The sequence below is a fragment of the Pongo pygmaeus genome, chromosome 18, assembly GCF_028885625.2.
Source record: "Pongo pygmaeus isolate AG05252 chromosome 18, NHGRI_mPonPyg2-v2.0_pri, whole genome shotgun sequence".
NCBI classification, from domain to species: Eukaryota; Metazoa; Chordata; class Mammalia; order Primates; family Hominidae; genus Pongo; species Pongo pygmaeus.
Window position 1 is genome coordinate 54,419,228 of NC_072391.2, and position 18,108 is coordinate 54,437,335.

General features: G+C 50.3%; 1 protein-coding gene across 1 annotated transcript in view; it reads right to left on the minus strand.

Annotated features, from left to right (window-relative positions):
• Window positions 1-8,151, minus strand: part of PLLP (plasmolipin) — a 28,513-nt gene extending 20,362 nt beyond the window's left edge. The window contains exon 1 of the mRNA XM_054454993.2: window positions 7,867-8,151. Within this exon, the coding sequence (XP_054310968.1) occupies window positions 7,867-8,001 (135 nt within the window). The 5' untranslated portion in view covers window positions 8,002-8,151. The remainder of the gene's footprint in view (window positions 1-7,866) is intronic.
• Between the last annotated feature and the right edge of the window lie 9,957 nt (window positions 8,152-18,108).

The window sequence follows — 18,108 nt, forward strand, 5'->3', positions numbered from 1 at the left end:
ATTGCTTGAACCCGGGAGGCAGAGGTTGCAGTGAGTCAAGATCATGCCACTACACTCCAGGCTGGGTGACAGAGTGAGACTCTGTCTCAAAAAAAAGAGAGAGAGAAATGAAAATAATACTACATTGACCTATCATTTTGGTCTATTAGATTGGGCACATCCAGAAGTGTGTTAAATCACCATGTTGGGAGGCCGTGGGAACCTTCCAGGAGGCATGCTGTTGCGGGCAGGAAGGGTGTGACCTCTCGGGAAGGCATTTGGAAATCTACATCACAATCCCAAACGCATGTACCCTCCCACCCAGTAGTCCCACTTCTGGAAACATGTCGTACAGATGCACTTGGTGGCATTTCTTGCAGCAGGGTGCGCAACAGCAAAAGAATAGAAAAGCCGAAGTGTCTGTCAACAAAGGGACTGACCACACAGTCACACCACAGCTGCATGATGGAATACTACAGAAGCCATAAAGAAAGAAGCAATTGCACTCCACACACTGAGACAAAAGGACCCCTAAGATTCATTTTTTAAGTGTAAAAGAAAAAGTGCAGAAGGATGTGGCTAGACTATATATCTTGGGGAGACTATATAAACTGGGGAGAGATAGGAATCTAGAGCCACATTTGCATAGATCTCCTTAAAGTCTTAAAATGGGATATAGAAAACTGAGAGTGGGCATGAGGAGTCAACTTTAACCAAAAGGAAACAGAGATTTTTCACTGTATTCCTTCCCTGTCTATTTTACTCTTGAGCATTGTAAATACATTACCTATTAAAGAAATTAGGGGCCGGGTGCGGTGGCTCACGCCTGTAATCCCAGCACTCTGGAAGGCCGAGGCAGGCGGATCACCTGAGGTCAGGAGTTTGAGACCAGCCTGGCCAACATGGTGAAACCCTGTCTCCACTAAAAATACAAAAATTAGTCAGGCCATGGTGGTGTGTGCCTGTAATCCCAGCTACTTAAGAGGCTGAGGCAGGAGAATCACTTGAACTCAGGAGGCAGAGGTTGCAGTGAGCCGAGATCACGTCACTGCACTCCAGCCTGGGTGACAGAGCAAGACTCTGCCTCAAACAAACAAAATAAAAATAAAGAAAAAGAAATCAGGTAAATAAAGGTATGAAAAAAATGGACACAGCTTGCTGTGCACCGATACAGAATATCCCTAGGTGTATTGGTGTGGGGAAAAGCATGGCTTGGCACATGCACAGACAGCACCTATCTGTGGTTAGAAATATGCATCCACTCACCCTGGAATGAGATACAAGGCATGTGGTTGCCTGGGGTGAGGGCAGCTGTGGGGAGTGGTCAGTCAGGGATGAGAGAGATTACATTTTCATGATTACCCTTTCTACCATTTGAGTGCTTTGTATTATGTCTCTGTAATTTTTTTTCAAAGAATAAAACAATTCCATCAGTAGAGAAACAGCTAAATGAGCAGAGGCTGCCGGGACACTACAGGTTACTCCACAACAGTTTACAAGGAAGGAAGACAAGTCTCAGAACATGAAGAGTGGCCAGGCACGGTGGCTCATGCCTGTAATCCCAGCACTTCGGGAGGCTGAGACAGGCGGATCACCTGAGGTCAAGAGTTCAAGACCAGCCTGGCCAACATGGTGAAGCCCCGTCTCTACTAAAAATACAAAAATGAGTTGGGTATAGTGGCAGGCACCTGTAGTCCCAGCTACTCGGGAGGCTGAGGCAGGAGAATGGCGTGAACCCGGGAGGCGGAGGTTACAGTGAGCCGAGATTACGTCACTGAACTCCAGCCTGGATGACAAGAGCACATGAAGAGCTCTCAGATGCACCAAGTATGAGAAAAGCGACTTGCTGAACAAAGGATACAGAATAAAACTATCAATGTTTTCAAAAGTGCACAGGAAAAAAGACCACAAACACCCCAAATAGTTGTCCCCTTAGGGACAGAGGTGGGTAATCCAACTACAGCTTTAGTGTAATCTGTACAGGTTTTTTTATTTTGTGAGGAGAATGTATTCATATATTCATAATGTAATTACAAATTAATTCCCAAACACTCAATACTCCCCCCATTGCAGTAAGTGGGGAGTGTAGGGGGAACTAACAATACAAGGCATTTATTGCTCTGTGCAGTGGAGCTGGGTTAGATGAACATACTGGGCATGCGGGGCCTGGAATGCTGCACTAAAAAGACTGAACCACCCACAAATCTCAGTGCTAAGGGAAGCCCCAGGAGTCTCAGACATTGCAATCCCAGTGTGACCAAGCCCTGCTCACACCTCACTCGGACTCCAACAATCTCATCTAGGTAGCCCCTTCCTGGAGACCAGAGTTGGCTTTCAGTCCCTGCCCTGCCCTTCATCTGCAGAGGAGCTGGTCTGCCTCCTGGGGCTGCAGACAGAGCCGGTATCACCATAAGGAAGAACTTTCCAACACTCCCAAGTGCCCAAGGATGGAGCAGGCAGCCTTAAGAAGAACTGAGCTCCCTGTCTCTGGAAGCATGCAAGTTCATGTTGGAGATGCTGCAAAGGGACCTCTTATGCTTGCATAAGAACCCTCGGATCCTATAACCCTGTGAATCCAAAGGGTCCTTCATTCCCACATATAGTACTAGGCTAGCTCTTTGCAGGCATGATCTAGATCCTGCCATCACCATCTGACAGACAAGGAAGTGAGGCTCAGGGAAATTTGGGAATTCCCCCAGGATCATGCAGCCAGAAAGGGACGGAGCCAGGATTTGAACCCAAGGCTCTCAGTGTCCAGGCCTATGTTCCCATCAGCACTCTCCATGCCACCCCATGGATCATGGAGATCTAGGGGGAAGGCTTCTCTTCTTCTTCCTTTTTTTTTTTTTTTTTTTTTCTTGTTAAGAGTAGAGGACTGGGTGCGGTGGCTCACACCTGTAATCTCAGCACTTTGGGAGGCCAAGGCAGGTGGATTGCTGGAGCCCAGGAGTTTGAGACCAGTCTGGGAAACATGATGAAATCCCATCTTTACAAAAAATATAAAAACTTAGGCAGGCATTGTGGCATGTACCTGTCGTCCCAGATACTCAGGAGGCCTGAGCCTGGGAGGTTGAGGTTGCAGTGAGCTGTGATCACACTACTACACTCCAGCCTGGGTGACAGAGCAAGACCTTGTCTCGAGGGAAAAAAAAAAAAAGTAGGGGTCTTACTCTGTCATCCAGGCTAGAGTGCAGTGACGTGATCATGGCTTACTGCAGCCTCAAACTCCGAGGCTCAAGCAATCTTCCTGCCTCAGCCTCCCAAGTAGCTGGAACTACAGGCATGTGCCACCCTGCCACCTGCCCAGCTAGGTGAGGCTTTTGATCTGTTTTTCACCTGCAAAGTGGGAATTGTGTGGCCACCCCCAATCCCAGGAGGTGGGGCAAAATGGAAGGACAGAAGGTACCAAACCAAATGGCCTTACCGCCACAGGGCATTCACACAGCTTCCACATCCTGGGTCTCAAGAACACCTACTGACTGACAGGTCTCTGTACAAGCTCTGGTCTGTCCTGATCCTCCTTCTCCCTTCCTATGCCAGGAAGCCCTCCCTGATGGCCTTGGCCCCTGATGAGTCTCCCTTCCTGAAGTCCCCCTTTTCCCCCTCCAAAGCACTCTAGAACTTCCCACCCCCAAAATAAATCAGATGAGGAAGCATAGCTAGAGCCAGGTTTTGGATTTCCAGATCAAAGTGCAAAGCCAAGCTTGCCACTCTATCCTGTGTGACCTTGGACAAGTTCCTCACCCTCTCTGAGCCTATTTACTTATCAATAAATCCAGATAAAATCATCCTTCTCCCCACAGCTTGGGGAGGCTTGAAAAAACGAGAGATGGGCACCTAACAGCACTACTTTATACTTATTGTAAAAAGGCTTTGGGAGCTCCCCATAAGCAAATAACCACGCCTTCTGCATTCTTCCACCTGAGTTACACAAAAATCTGTACCACTGACATCTTTTTTTTAAAAAAAACCACAAGAGTTGTCTGTAGATCAAACTTGCCTGCCTTGTGACATGAATCCATTGGTCACAGAAAAAAAACAACAACAACAACAAAGACCTGCCTCCTTTTTTAGACGCTATCTGCATAGATTCTTCATGTTTCCCTTTTTGCCTAGGCTGCTAGGAAGTTCAACAAATAATCAACAGCCTTAAACTTGCTGCAAGTCAATTCTCCCCTCCACACCACCAGCTTTTAAAGATACATTGCTTTAACTCTTCTGTCTTATGTGGTTTAATATCATATTCCATCTGGTGTTCTTTCTGAATCTACAAGGAATAAGGATAGTGATAAATCAATGAACACCACCAGACATCTGTGAAGAATACTGAGACTGGTTCTTCAGGACACATTCTGATACCGAATGAAAAGTGTATCTCCTTCTCCAGGAGCTGGGAGCCTTTCTACCCACCTCCCCTTCCTCCCACCACACCAGGAACATTCATCAAATCCTGGGAAACAGAAGGGTTTGATGGGGAATTAGCTTCCATCTTCTCATTTATTTCCTGCTCCATGCAGCCTTCTCTGATCCCTCTGGGAGAAGCACATCCTCTGGGCACCTCTCTCACTGACCAAAAGCTCCTGGAAAGCGGGCTCTGGGCCCAGGGTCCCCATCACTCCCTCCATAATGACAGATCCTGGGAAGGTAGCAGCAAAGCCACACATGGTCATTAAGACCATAGGCCAGAAAAGTCAGAAAAATCACTCCTGTGGAGGAGGGCTGTGAGATCTTGGGCAAAGAACTGGCCTCTGAGCCTCAGTTTTCTCACCTGTAAAATGGGGCCGACTAAGAAGATCTAAAGGCCTTGGCAAAGGGCCTGAGCCTAGTGCTGGCCTGATAGATGGGAGCTACCTTGGCTTCCCAGCAGATGGTGGTGCCTGTTGGATTAACCCCCACATATCCCATCTCAGACCCAGTGGAACTGCCTGTTGCCAGAGAAACAGCTCAGGATGCAGCTTCTCCAACAAGCAGATTTTTTTTTCTTTCTTTTTTTTTTTTGAGATGGAGTCTCTCTCTGTCTCCCAGGCTGGAGTGCCGTGGCGCCATCTCAGCTCACTGCAAGCTCCGCCTCCTGGGTTCAGCCATTCTCCCGCCTCAGCCTCCCGAGTAGCTGGGACTGCAGGCGCCCACCACCATGCCCGGCTAATTTTGTTGTATTTTTAGTAGAGACAGGGTTTCACTGTGTTAGCCGGGATGGTCTCCGTCTCCTGACCTCGTGATCCGCCCGCCTCGGCCTCCCAAAGTGCTGGGATTACAGGCGTGAGTCACCACACCCAGCCCCAACAAGCAGATTTCTAAGGCACTAAAATGTGCCTTAGAACACATTTTAGAGTTCATTTTCAGAACTCTGATGGGAGACCCTCATCCTCCCAAAGGCACTGCAGGTAGGGGTCAAAAGAAGCCCACTTCCCTCACACCCAGTCCCTGAGAGTCAAGAGACCCAAGTGACCCAAGTGCCAAGCTCTATTACAGGACTCCTGGCGAGTCCTTCTACCTAGACCTCAATGTCTACGTCTGTGTAATGGGACCCAGATGCTCAGGGCTGGATTGCTGAGCCCTCAGGGGATGCCCCCCCTCACCCCCAATCAGGAACACAAGCCTTCTCTAGAGGAAGCTACCAAGACCCTTGCGGCCCACAGGAGCAACATCCTCCTCTTACTCCAATGCCTTCCATTCCCCCTATTGCCCCTATTGCTAGTCTCTTTCTTTTTTCTTTTCTTTTTTTTTTGTTTGTTTGTTTGTTTGTTTGAGACAAAGTCTCATTCTGTCACCCAGGCTGGAGTACGGTGGTGCGATCAAAGTCACTGTAGCCTCGAACTCCCAGGCACAAGGGGTCCTCCTACCTCAGCCTCCCAAGTAGCTGAGACCACAGGCACATACCACCATGAGTGGCTATTTTTTTTTCCTTTTTTTGTAAAGACAGGGTCTCAACATGTTGCCCAGGCTGGTCTTGAACTTCTGGCCACAAGCAATCCTCCTGTCCATCAGGGGCCAGCCTCAGGATCCACCTCACCAGGGATGCTGAGGGATCCCTCACAGGGATCTTGCCGGTCATCATCCTCCACCCAGCAAGATCCCTCTTCTGTTCCAAAACCTCTTAAGGCCACCAACAGAACCTAGACCCTGTAGCTCGCAGAAGTTACACAAGACCCTTGGCTTCTGTCCACACCAGAAACAAGTGCTTCAACTCCAGCACCACCAACCTGTTGGCTACTCCCTGCAAATTAATTCAACTTTCTCATCACCACATCTTGGCTCACACTGTTTCCTGCCCTTGGAACACCCTTTCCCTGCCTCTGCCTTAGATTTCAGTGAAGTCTCTGCTCAAAAACCACCTCCTCCAACAAGCCTACCTGGTCGTGGAATTGCTCTCCTCCTCTGCCCTTTTGCACCACTTCTCACACCCACCTGGCTCTCCCCTGGGCAGCCAGGCAGCTGCTCATGGCTGTGCCCCTCACAACCAGCCCAGAGACGAGCATTCCAGCAGTGGCGGGGTCAGTGGCTCTCCCCATCTGCAGAATTAAATGATTCCAGGAACTAGACCTCTTCCCTCAGAAGACAGAATCTTCTCCCCTTCTCCCCCACCCCCCCCAAAAGAGAAACAAACAAAAAACTCTGGGAGAAGTGTTAAACATGAATTTCTGGCTGTACTTCCTGAGATTCAAATTCCAATTGCACATTTTTTTCCGGGGGTGGAGTCCAATAATCTAAATTTTAAACAAACCCGCCAGGAGATTCAGAGGCTGGGGAGGGGGCCCACAGAGATCTGAGAAATCCTGAAATGAGATAGCACCGACCCAGGTGGAGGTGGGCCCGCACCCGGAGAGGTCAGGGGAGGGAGACTGGACCTCAGCCCAGGGTCTGGCACCAAAGCAACCACCCTGCCCTCCAGCTTGGGCCTCGCAGCAGCGCTAGCACTCAGCAGTAGGAGACAGTGGGAAACGTCCACTCGCTGGATTGCTAAGAAATACAGGTCCTGGCCCAACTCCAATTCCACCTGAGTCCTCTGAAAATGTATCAGGCCCTCACCCACCCAGGGCACCCACCCAGCTTCCAGATCCTCACGAAAGGGTGGCAGAGGAAGAAGCTAACATCCGGGCCTGTGGCTGGTGTGGGAGTGGAGGATGTTCCCATGGGTCCGCCTCAGGTGGGGTCTGTACAGGGGTCTGGGACAGAGTAGGAGTCTTGCCCCTGGCTACCCACAGACCCCTCCCTCCAGCGATATCTCGGCCCCGTGGGGCTGGCTAAACTGGCTGAAACCTGGCGGGTCACCCAGAGAAAGCTAGAAGAGCCCGGCTCCCGGGCGCCCACAGGGTAGTGCCTGAGTGTGCGTGTTGGGGAGTCGGATGTGCCCTCTAGATTAGATGAGGAATGTTCATGGGTGCGGCCACGCGGAGCCGCTGGGAGCGGGGCAGAAGGTGGTCAGAGAGTGGACTTTGCCTCAGACTGGGTTCCCTAGAGGGCTGGGGGCACTGTCCGGGCAGAAAGAGGGGTGAAAAAGAGAGAGGAGGGAAGGGAGGGCTGGCAAGGGTTGGTGGGTTGTGCGCAGTGACTGTGGCTCCGGTGGGGGCTTCTCTGTGGCCGCTGGTAACCACCTTGGAGGGGGCACGATGGGGCACGGGCAGTAGGCACTCTGTACACGGTGCAGGGTGCTCACGCTCGCAGCGACGGCCACGGGGTAGTGTCGTGGTGACAGGGATGCAGGGCGATCTTGGGGGCGTCCGTGCGGGAAGCGCCCTAGGGGTACGCGCAGCGCGTCGGTGAGAGTGTGAGCCCGGGTGGGGAGCGCAAGGTTCGCGAAGAATGAACGCAGCGCCGGAGTCCCTCACCCATCCTGGCCGGACCGGCAGCCCCCGGCCAACCCCGTGGGCCCGCGCGTGCTCTCACCAGCTGCAGCAGCATGAGCGCCCCAAGGCGGGAGCGCACGAAGCCCAGGTCCGGGCGCAGCGCCGACACCGAGGCTCCGGCGCCCTGAGCAGGACTGCTGGTCCGCGTGCTCACTTTCGACGGGAACTCGGCCATGGCGGCTCCGCTCGCCTCCCGAGGTCGCTACGGCCGCCGTCGCCGCCCCTCCAGCGGTGGGTGCCGGCTCCCGCGCCGCTTTTCCCCCGAGGCTCCCGATCCCGGTGTGGCTCCGGGCGCTGCAGGAGGCGTCGGGGCTGGGAGACCGGGGCGCCAGGTGCGGCCGAGATCCCGGCTCCGCCCCCGCCGCCGGGGCCGCCCCCTTAACCCTTTGCTCGCCGCCGCCGCTCCAGCCGCGACCGGTTCGTGGGCAGCCGCGTCCACTCCCCGGACCAGTAAACAACCCCGGGTCCGTGAATCGGCTCCGCCAGCACCAGCCTAGACCGCGTCGCCGGCCTCCCCCGGGGCAAGCCGCCCACTGGGAATTTCCCGGCACTTGTCCAGGCCGTGGTAGCTTCCGCGCCTAGGGATAAACTTGTGGTGGCTCGCGGGGACCACCGCTCTCCCAGGCGCTTTCTGCGTGCTGTGCACCCTCGGCCTAGGCCCTGCACAGCGACTCTAGAAGAGTCCCGGGAGGGGGGCTGGATGCGGTGGCTCCTGCCTTTGATCCCAGCACTTTGGGAGGCTAAGGTGAAAGGATAACTTCAGGCCAAGAGTTAGAGACCAGCCTGGGTAACACAGTGAGACCCCCCCCCCACCCCGTCTGTATTTTATAGAAAAGAAAGTACAGTCCCGGGAGACCCAGCGCGGGGAAGGGGAGGGTCTGGGTAAGCGGTGGGTAAGCGGTAGAAGGGGGAGGTCCTTTTCTGCCTATTAATGCGGTTTTCACTTCTGAACAGATTTTGTATAATTAGATGATCGTGGAGCCTCAGTTTCCTCCCCTGTCATATAGATATGAAGGAAACCTGCCTCACAGAGCATTGTAGGGAATAAATGAAATATTCCCCAGAAAGCACCTGACTACGTGAGGGAGGAGGGGTCACTCAGAAGATGGGAGGTCATATAGAGGTTACAGTTTCATTGCCACACATGCACCCTAAAATCCTTACACACATACACACACACACACACACACACCCCTTGAGCCTAGAGGTTTGCTCAGATAGGTCATTCATGCATTCATCAACCAATGTTTGCTGAACACCTACTACATGCCAGGCCCTGTGGATACAGCAGGAAACGAACTAGACAAGGCCTTCTTGGCTCCCACATTTTCCCCAAATACTCACACTTCAAGGAGAGCCACTTGAAAAACTGTTTTTAACGGACATGTAATATTAGGTTGGTGCAAAAGTTATTACGGTTTTTGCATTTAAAAGTATAGCAAAAACCGCAATTACTTTTGCAGCAACCTATAATTGTACCTAAATATGGGGTACCATGTGATGTTTTGGTACCTGTGTACATTGTGTAAAAAAATCAAATCAAGGTACTTAGCATATCCATCACCTCATACATTTATGGCTTCTTTGGGGTGAGAACATTCAAAATCCCCACTTCTAGCTACTGTATTTTGAAATATACAATATTAGGGCCAGGCGCGGTGGCTCACACCTATAATCCCAGCACTTTGGGAGGCCAAGGCAGGCAGATCACCAGAGGTCATGAGTTCAAGACCAGCCTGGTCAACATGGCAAAACCCTGTCTCTACAAAAATACAAAAAAATTAGCCAGGCATGATGGTGGGTGCCTGTAGTCCCAGCTACTCGGGAGGCTGAGACAGGAGAATCACTTGAACCCAGGGAGGCAGAGGTTGCAGTGAGCTGAAATCGTGCCACTGCACTCCAGCCTGGGTGACAGAGCCAGACTCCATCTAAAAACAAAAACAAAAAAAGAAAAGAAATGTACAATATTGGTATTTTTTTCTTTTTACTTTCATTTATTTTGAGGCGAGGTCTCACTCTGTCACCCAGGCTGGAGGGCAGTGGCATGATCATAGCTTACTGCAGCCTCCAACCCCTAGGCTCAAGTGATCTTCTCACCTCAGCCTCCCTAGTAGCTAGGACTACAGGTACACGCCACCATGCCCAACTAATTTTGTTTTTGTTTTTTTTGAGATGGAGTCTCGCTGGAATTACAGGCTCGAGCCACCATGCCCGGCTAATTTTTTGTATCTGTAGTAGAGACAGGGTTTCACCATGTTGGCCAGGCTGGTCTTGAACTCCTGACCTTGTGATCCGCCCACCTTGGCCTCCCAAAGTGCTGGGATTACAGGCATCAGCCACCGGGCCCAGCCCTGACTAATTTTTTAAAAATTTTTTGTAGAGATGGGGTCTCTCCATGTTGCCCAGACTGGTTTCGCACTCCTGGCCTCAAGCGATCCACCCGCCTTGGCCTTCCAAAGTGCTGGAATTACAGGTGTGAGCCACCATGCCCAGCCCTAACTATAACTTTGTACCTGTTAACCAACCTCTCTGTATCCTCCCACTACACCCCAGCCTCCTGTAACCACTATTCTACTCTACTATGAGATCAATCTATTTATTTATTTATTTGAGATGGCGTTTTGCTCTTGTTGCCCAGTCTGGAGTGCAATGGCGTGACCTCGGCTTACTGCAACCTCCGCCTCCCAGGTTCAAGCAATTCTCTTGCCTCAGCCTCCTGAGTAGCTGGGATTACAGGCGCCCACCAGCACGCTCAGCTAATTTTTTGTAATTTTAGTAGAGACAAGGTTGCACCATGTTGGCCAGGCTGGTATCAAACTCCTGAAATCAGGTGATCTGCCCGTCTCGGCATCCCAAAGTGTTGGGATTACAGGCGTGAGCCACTGCACCTGGCCGAGATCAACTTCTTTATTTCATTCCACATATGAGAGAGACCATGTGGTGTTTGTCTTTCTATGCCTGGCTTGTTTCACTCACATGATGTCCTCCAGGTTCATCTGTGTTGCCACAAATGATAGGATTTCAGTTGTTGGATCCCACTGTCTGGTGGGGATCAGAAGTAATAAACCAGGGAGGAATAATACTTTCAGATAGTGACAAACACTGTGACTAAAGTAAAATGGGGGAATGTGACACAGAGTCACCCACAGGTGATTTCTGGGTTAAGGTGGTCTAGGAAGACCTGTGGGAAGAGGTGACATTTATGCAGAGACCCAAATCATGAGTAGGGGCTAGCCTTGGGAAATCTGGGGGAAGAATTTAATAAGTGCAGGAGCCCTGAGGCTGGACCAGTTTTGAGAACAGAAAAAGGTCCTTGGTGGGGCTGGGGCCAAGTGGGCAAGGGTGAGATTGGCAACACGGGCCAGGGCCGGATCACACAGGCTATTTAGATGACTGTATTAGTGCCCTGTGGCTGTTCTAACTTGGTGACTTAAAACAACAGAAATTTGGCCAGGCACGGTGGCTCACGCCTGTAATCCCAGCACTTTGGGAGGCTGAGGCAGGCAGATCACCTGAGGTCAGGAGTTCGAGATCAGCCTGGCCAACATGGCAAAACCCTGTTTCTACTAAAAATACAAAAAATTAGCTGGGTGTGGTAGTACACGTCTGTAATCCCAGCTACTCGGGAGGCTGAGGCAGGAGAATCACTTGAACCTGGGAGGCGGAGGTTGCAGTGAGCTGAGATTGAGCCATTGCATTCCAGCTTGGGCAACAAGAGCAAAACTCTGTCTCAAAAAAAAAAAAAGAAAGAAAAAGAAAAGAAAAACCAGAAATTTACTCTCCCGTAGTCCTGGAGGCCAGAAGTCTGAAATCAGTTTCACTGAGCCAAAATCTTCCAAAATTTGGGAAGAGCCAAAATCAGGTGTCCTAAGGGTCATGCTCCCTTTGCAGGATCTAGAGGAGAATCTTATCCTTGTTCTTCCAACCCTGGTGGGGCCTGCTGGCATTCCTCAACTTATGACTGCATCAACCCTGTCTCTGCCTCCTACGTCACATGGCCTCCTCCTCTTCTGTATGTATCACATCTTTCTCTGCCTCTCTTATAAGGACACTTGTGATCGTGTTAGGGCCACCCAGATACTCCAGGATAGTCTTCCTCAAATAAAGAATCTTAATTTGAGGCTGGGCGTGGGGGCTCATGCCTGTAAACCTAGCACTTTGGGAGGCCAAGGCAGGAGGATGGGTTTGGCTCAGGAGTTTGAGACCAGCCTGGGCAACATAGCAAAGACCCCGTCTCTAAAAAAAAAAAAAAAAAAAAAAAAAATTGGCCGGGCATGGCGGTGCACACCTGTGGTCCCAGCTACTCAGGAGGCTGAGGTGGGAGGATTGCTTAAGCCCCAGGAAGTTGAGGCTACAGTGAACCATGTTTTTGCCTCTGCACTCCAGCCTGGGTGACAGAGCAAGACCCTGTTTCAAAAGGAAAAAAAAAGAAAAAGAATCTTAATTTAGTCACTTAATCTGTAAAGACCTTTTTACTTTATAAGGTAAAATGGACAGGTTCCAAGAATTAGGATCTGTTTTGTTTGTTTGTTTGAGACAGGGTCTCACTCTGTTGCCCAGGCTGGAGTGCAGTGGTGCCATCCTGGCTCACTACAACCTCCGCCTCCAGGGTTCAAGCAATCCTCCTGCCTCAGCCTCCTGTGTAGCTGGGACCACAGGTCCTTGAGCCACCATGACTCACCAATTTTTTGTAAAGACTGGGTTTTGCCATGATGCCCAGGCTGGTCTCGAACTTGAGCTCAAGCAATCCTCCTGCCTTGACCTCCCAAAGTGCATGAGCCACTGATATATCTTTTAGTGGCCATTATACAGCCTACCACAATGATGGAGAAGGGCTAACATTTTATTTTAAGGCCTGGAGTGTTGTTTTTTTTTTTTTTTTGAGATAGAGTCTCGCTTTGTGGTCCATGCTGGAGTGCAGTGGTGTGATCTCAGCTCACTGCAAGCTCTGCCTGCCAGGTTCACGCCATTCTCCTGCCTCAGCCTCAAAGAGTAGCTGGGACTACCGGCACCCGCCACCACGCCTGGCTAATTTTTTGTATTTTTAGTAGAGATGGAGTTTCACCGTGTTAGCCAGGATGGTCTCAATCTCCTGACCGCGTGATCTGCCTGCTTTGGCCTCCCAAAGTGCTGGGATTACAGGCGTGAGCCACCGCGCCCAGCCAAGGCCTGGAGTGTTTTAAGCAGGCAAGAGACAAGCTCTGATGAACACTTTAAAAATATCACTGGTTGATGCTGACTTAACCCTTTACTCAACGGGATGTTCAACCCCCTCCCCTCAATGCACCTGGGACCCTTCCCCTGTCCCAGCACCCCACTTGTAGTAGGTACTCTGGAAATGAGGAGTCTTCCTGGTAGCTGCAAAATTGTTACTCAGAGACCAGCCTCTCCGCAGACCAGTCCAAGTGCAGAACAAAGCTCGGGTGAGCCCTTAATTTTATTATGACACAGAAAACAAAAAGATGATTGTTTCTGAGGCAGATTCTAAAACAGTAGGGTGTTTTTGTTTTGGTTTTGGTTTGGATTTTGTGGGTTTTTTTTTTTTTTTTTTTGTAAGTCCCACTTTCATTCCTTTCAAATGGCAGCAAGCAAGACTGAAAAGACTGAATCACTCCACTGTTTTTCACTTTGACATTTTCTCCCAAACCAACTTCACTCGCCTCCCAGTCAGAAAAAGTGGGAAGGAACCTGTCCCCAGACTGGAACCAGCTACCCACCCACAGTCTCCGCTGGCGCCACAGGGTCCTGAATTCTTAGGATGGGGTTCGGGGACAGACAGCCTGTCTACTGCCAGGACTGGCCTCCCCTTCCTGGGCTCTGAGCAGCCCATCTCCACACGGGATACCTGCAGTACATGTCTTGCCTCAGTTATCTTCAGTTCTACAAAAGTTCCCTGCTCTGACCATATCCCCACTGTGTACTGGGCCTGCCCAGCTGTGGTCCCAGCTACTCAGCTACTCAGCAGTGGGGGTTCAGGCACGAAGCAGATGTTTAGTGTGTGCCTCGGGAGTGCCAGGCCCTGGGAACAGAGCTGTGAGCTGTGATGAGGGCCCCCACCTTCAAGGAGTCTAGTGGGGGAGACAAACAATCTAGATGTACAAACCCACCAAGAAATAGCAACTCACCAATAGTGATGATGTCACCACAGAAAAAGAGCAGGGTGCCAGGGGAGAGAGTAATTCTGAGGATTGGGGCTTGTCATTTAGATAACTGGGTCAAGGAAGGTCTAAACATTTTAGCAGAGACCTGGAGGATGAACAAGAATCAGACAGGAGAAGAACATTGCAGGCAGGGAAAACTGCCTTCTGTGCAAAGACCCTGAGTCAGGGAAGACTTTGAGATCTTTGAGGAAGGACAGAGGGTTAAGAGTTGGGAGGACAGGGAGAGATGAGGTTCAAGAGGCAGCCAAGGGTCAGATCACCTGGGTCTTAAACCACTGAAGGATTTACACTATTAGATTTACAATTGTTGTTGTAGCTGGGTGCGGTGACTCACACCTGTAATCCCAGCACTTTGGGAGGCCGAGGCGGGCGGATCACCTGATTTCAGGAGTTTGAGACCAGCCTGGCCAACATGGTGAAACCCTGTCTCTACTAATACAAAAAAATTAGCCAGGTGTGGTGGCGCATGCCTGTAATCCCAGCTACTTGGGAGGCTGAGGCAGGAGAATCACTTGAACCCGGGAGAGGGAAGTTGCAGTGAGCCGAGACTGTACCATTGCACTCCAGCCTGGGCAACAAGAACAAAACTCTGTCTCAAAAAAAAAAAAAAAAAAAAACAACAATTGTTGTTGAGACAGGGTCTCACTCTGATGCCCAGGCTGGAGTGCAATCGTATGATCATGTCTCACTGCAGTCTTGAACTCCTGGGCTCGAGTGATCCTCCCAGTTTAACTTCCCCAGTAGCTAGGACTATAGGCGTGTACCACCACGCCCAGCTAATTATTTTATTTTATTTTTATTTTTAACTTATTTTTACTATTTGTTTTTGAGATGGACACTCACTCTGTTGCCCAGGCTGGAGTGCAATGGCACGATCTCAGCTCACTGCAACCTCCGCCTCCTGGGTTCCAGTGATTCTCCTGCCTCAGCCTCCAGAGTAGCTGGGACTACAGGCGCCCGCCACCATGCCCAGCTAAGTTTTTTGTATTTTTAGTAGAGACGGGGTTTCACTGTGTTAGCCAGGATGGTCTTGATCTCCTGACCTCGTGATCTGCCCACTTTGGCGCCTGGCCTAATTTTTTTTTTTGGAGATGGAGTCTCCCTCTGTCGCCCGGGCTGAAGTGCAGTGGTATGATCTCAGCTCACTGCAACCTCCACCTCCCGGGTTCACGCCATTCTTCTGCCTCAGCCTCCCGAGTAGCTGGGACTACAGGCACCTGCCACCACGCCTGGCTAATTTTTTTTTTGTATTTTTATTAGAGATGGGGTTTCACCATATTAGACAGGATGGTCTTGATCTCCTGACCTCATGATCTGCCCGCCTCAGCCTCCCAAAGTGCTGTGATTACAGGCGTGAGCCACCGGGCCTGGCCTAATTTTATTTTTTGTAGAGACAGGGTCTCGCTGTATTGCCCAGGATGGTCTCGAACTCCTGGCCTCAGGGAATCATCCTGCATCGGCCTCCCAAAGAGCTGAGAGCACAGGCTTGAGCCATCACACCCTGCCTTTTACAATTTTAAGAAATTCACAGAAAGGTTCCCATGGGGGTTCATCTAACAGCTTCCAGAAGCCAACTTTAACGAGTTGCTGATTGCAGTCAACAAATATTGATTGAGTACTTTTCCATCTGGCCCTATGCTTGGTGCTGTGGGAATGGTTCCTTTTTTTTTTTAATGCATTTTATTGTGTATATATAAGATATACAATATGTTGTAAGATACATGTAGAGTAAAATGGTTACTGTAGTGAAACAAACTAACATATCCATCATTTCACATGGGTACCCATTTTCCTCCCTGTGGCAAGAGCAGCTATAATCTGCTCATTTAGCAAAGATCCTGAATATAATACACTGTTATTAACTCTAACCCTCATGCTGTACATTAGGTCTTTCCACTTCTTCATCCCACATGTTTGCCACTCTGTACCCTTTGACCTACATCTCCCCATTTCCTAGTTAGTGTTGAGGGCTTTTTTTTTTTTTTTTTTTGAGACGGAGTCTCTCTCTGTCACCCAGGCTGGAGTGCAGTGGCACGATCGCAGCTCACTGCAAGCTCCGCCTCCCGGGTTCACGCCATTCTCCTGCCTGGGACTACAGGTGCCCGCCACCATGCCCGGCTAATTTTTTGTATTTTTAGTAGAGACGGGATTTCACCGTGTTAGCCAGGATGGTCTCAATCTCCTAACCTCGTGATCCGCCTGCCTCGGCTTTCCAAAGTGCTGGGATTACAGGCGTGAACCACCTACCCAGCAAGATCTAGCTTTTGGGCTCAGCATCTGGGTCTTGACCTCTAAACCCTTGGAATGTCATATCTGATAGTCATTGTTTAGAGTGGAGCTGGCCACACCTGATAGTCTAACAATGTGGTTTAGCCTGGGGTCTGGCTGCAGCAGGTCACCAATCAGTGTGGCTTAGGGTGGAAGCTTTGGGACACAAGATATGGACCCACATAGCTGGACCTTAGGAGGAGCTGGAGTCTGAGATTTGCCACCCGGGCAGTCAACACTGCCTGCATGATGGGACCTCAATAAAGACTCTAGACACCAAGACAGTGAGTTTACTAGGGTGGCAATAGTCTGTGCGTATTGTCACACATTGATACTGCAGGGAAAGTAACGCTGTCCCTGATTCCACAGGGAGAGGATAATGGAAGTTCCAGGTTTGGAACTTTCCTGACCCCTACCCTATACACCATTTCCCTTGGCTGGTTTTAATCTGTATCCTTCAGCTGTAATAAACTGCAGCTGTGGTTATACAGCTTTCAGCGAGTTCTGTGAGTCCTGGCTGATTATGGAACCTAAGGATGGTTTGGGGAAACCCCTGAACTCTGTCATTGTGTGAGCAGTGTCACTCAGCCACCTTGTTTATGCTTTTCTTTCTTTTTTTTTTTTCTGAGACGGAGTCTGTCCTCTAGGTTCGAGTGCAGTGGTGCGATCTCAGCTCACTGCAACCTCCACTCCTCAGGTTCAAGCGATTCTCCTGCCTTGGCTTCCCTAGTAGCTGGGACTCCAGGCCTGCGCCACCCACACTCAGCTAATTTTTGTATTTTTAGTAGAGACAGGGTCTCCCTATGTTGCCCAGATTGGTCTTGAACTCCAGGGCTCAGTGATTTGCTCGCCTCGGCCTCCCAAAGTGCTGGGATTATAGGTGTGATCCACCAAGCTCAGCCCAGCCAATATGTTTTACTTTATAAGACATTGTGAAACTGGCTGGGTGTGAATGCTTCATGCCTATAATCCTAATCCCAACACTCTGGGAGGCGGAGGCCAATGATGGTGAGGGCATCATTTGAGGCTAGAAGTTCAACACAGCCTGGGCAACAGAGTGAGAGAGACCCTGTCTCTATTTTTTAAAAAACAAAATAAAATTATATGTACATATAATAATTCAAGGGATTCTCCTGCCTCAGCTTCCCAAGTATCTGGGACTACAGGTGTGTGCCACCACACCTGGCTAATTTTTGTATTTTTAGTAAAGATTGGGTTTTACTCTGTTGGCCAGCTGGTCTCAAACTCCTGACCTCAGGTGATCCACCCACTTTGGCCTCCCAAAGTGCTAGGATTAGAGGCATGAGCCACCTTGCCCAGCCAAATAATAATTTTAAAAAGATATTGCGGCCAGGCACAGTGGCTCACGCCTGTAATCCCAGCACTTTGGGAGGCCGAGGCGGGCAGATCACAAGGTCAGGAGATCGAGACCATCCTGGCTAACACGGTGAAACCTCATCTCTACTAAACATATAAAAAATTAGTGGGGCCTGGTGGCGGGCGCCTGTAGTCCCAGCTACTCGGGAGGCTGAGGCAGGAGAATGGTGTGAACCCGGGAGGCAGAGCTTGCAGTGAGCCGAGATCAGGCCACTGCACTCCAGCCTGGGCACAGAGCGAGACACCGTCTCAAAAAAAAAAAGATATTGCAAAACCATTTTCCAGTGGCTCGGCGTGGTGGCTCACACCTGTAATCCCAGCACTTTGGGAGGCCGAGGCGGGCAGATCACGAGGCCAGGAGATCGAGACCATCCTTGCTAACACGGTGAAACCCCATCTCTACTAAAAATACAAAAAAAAAAAAAAAAAAAAAAGCCGGGTGTGGTGGCGGGCGCCTGTAGTTCAGCTACTTGGGA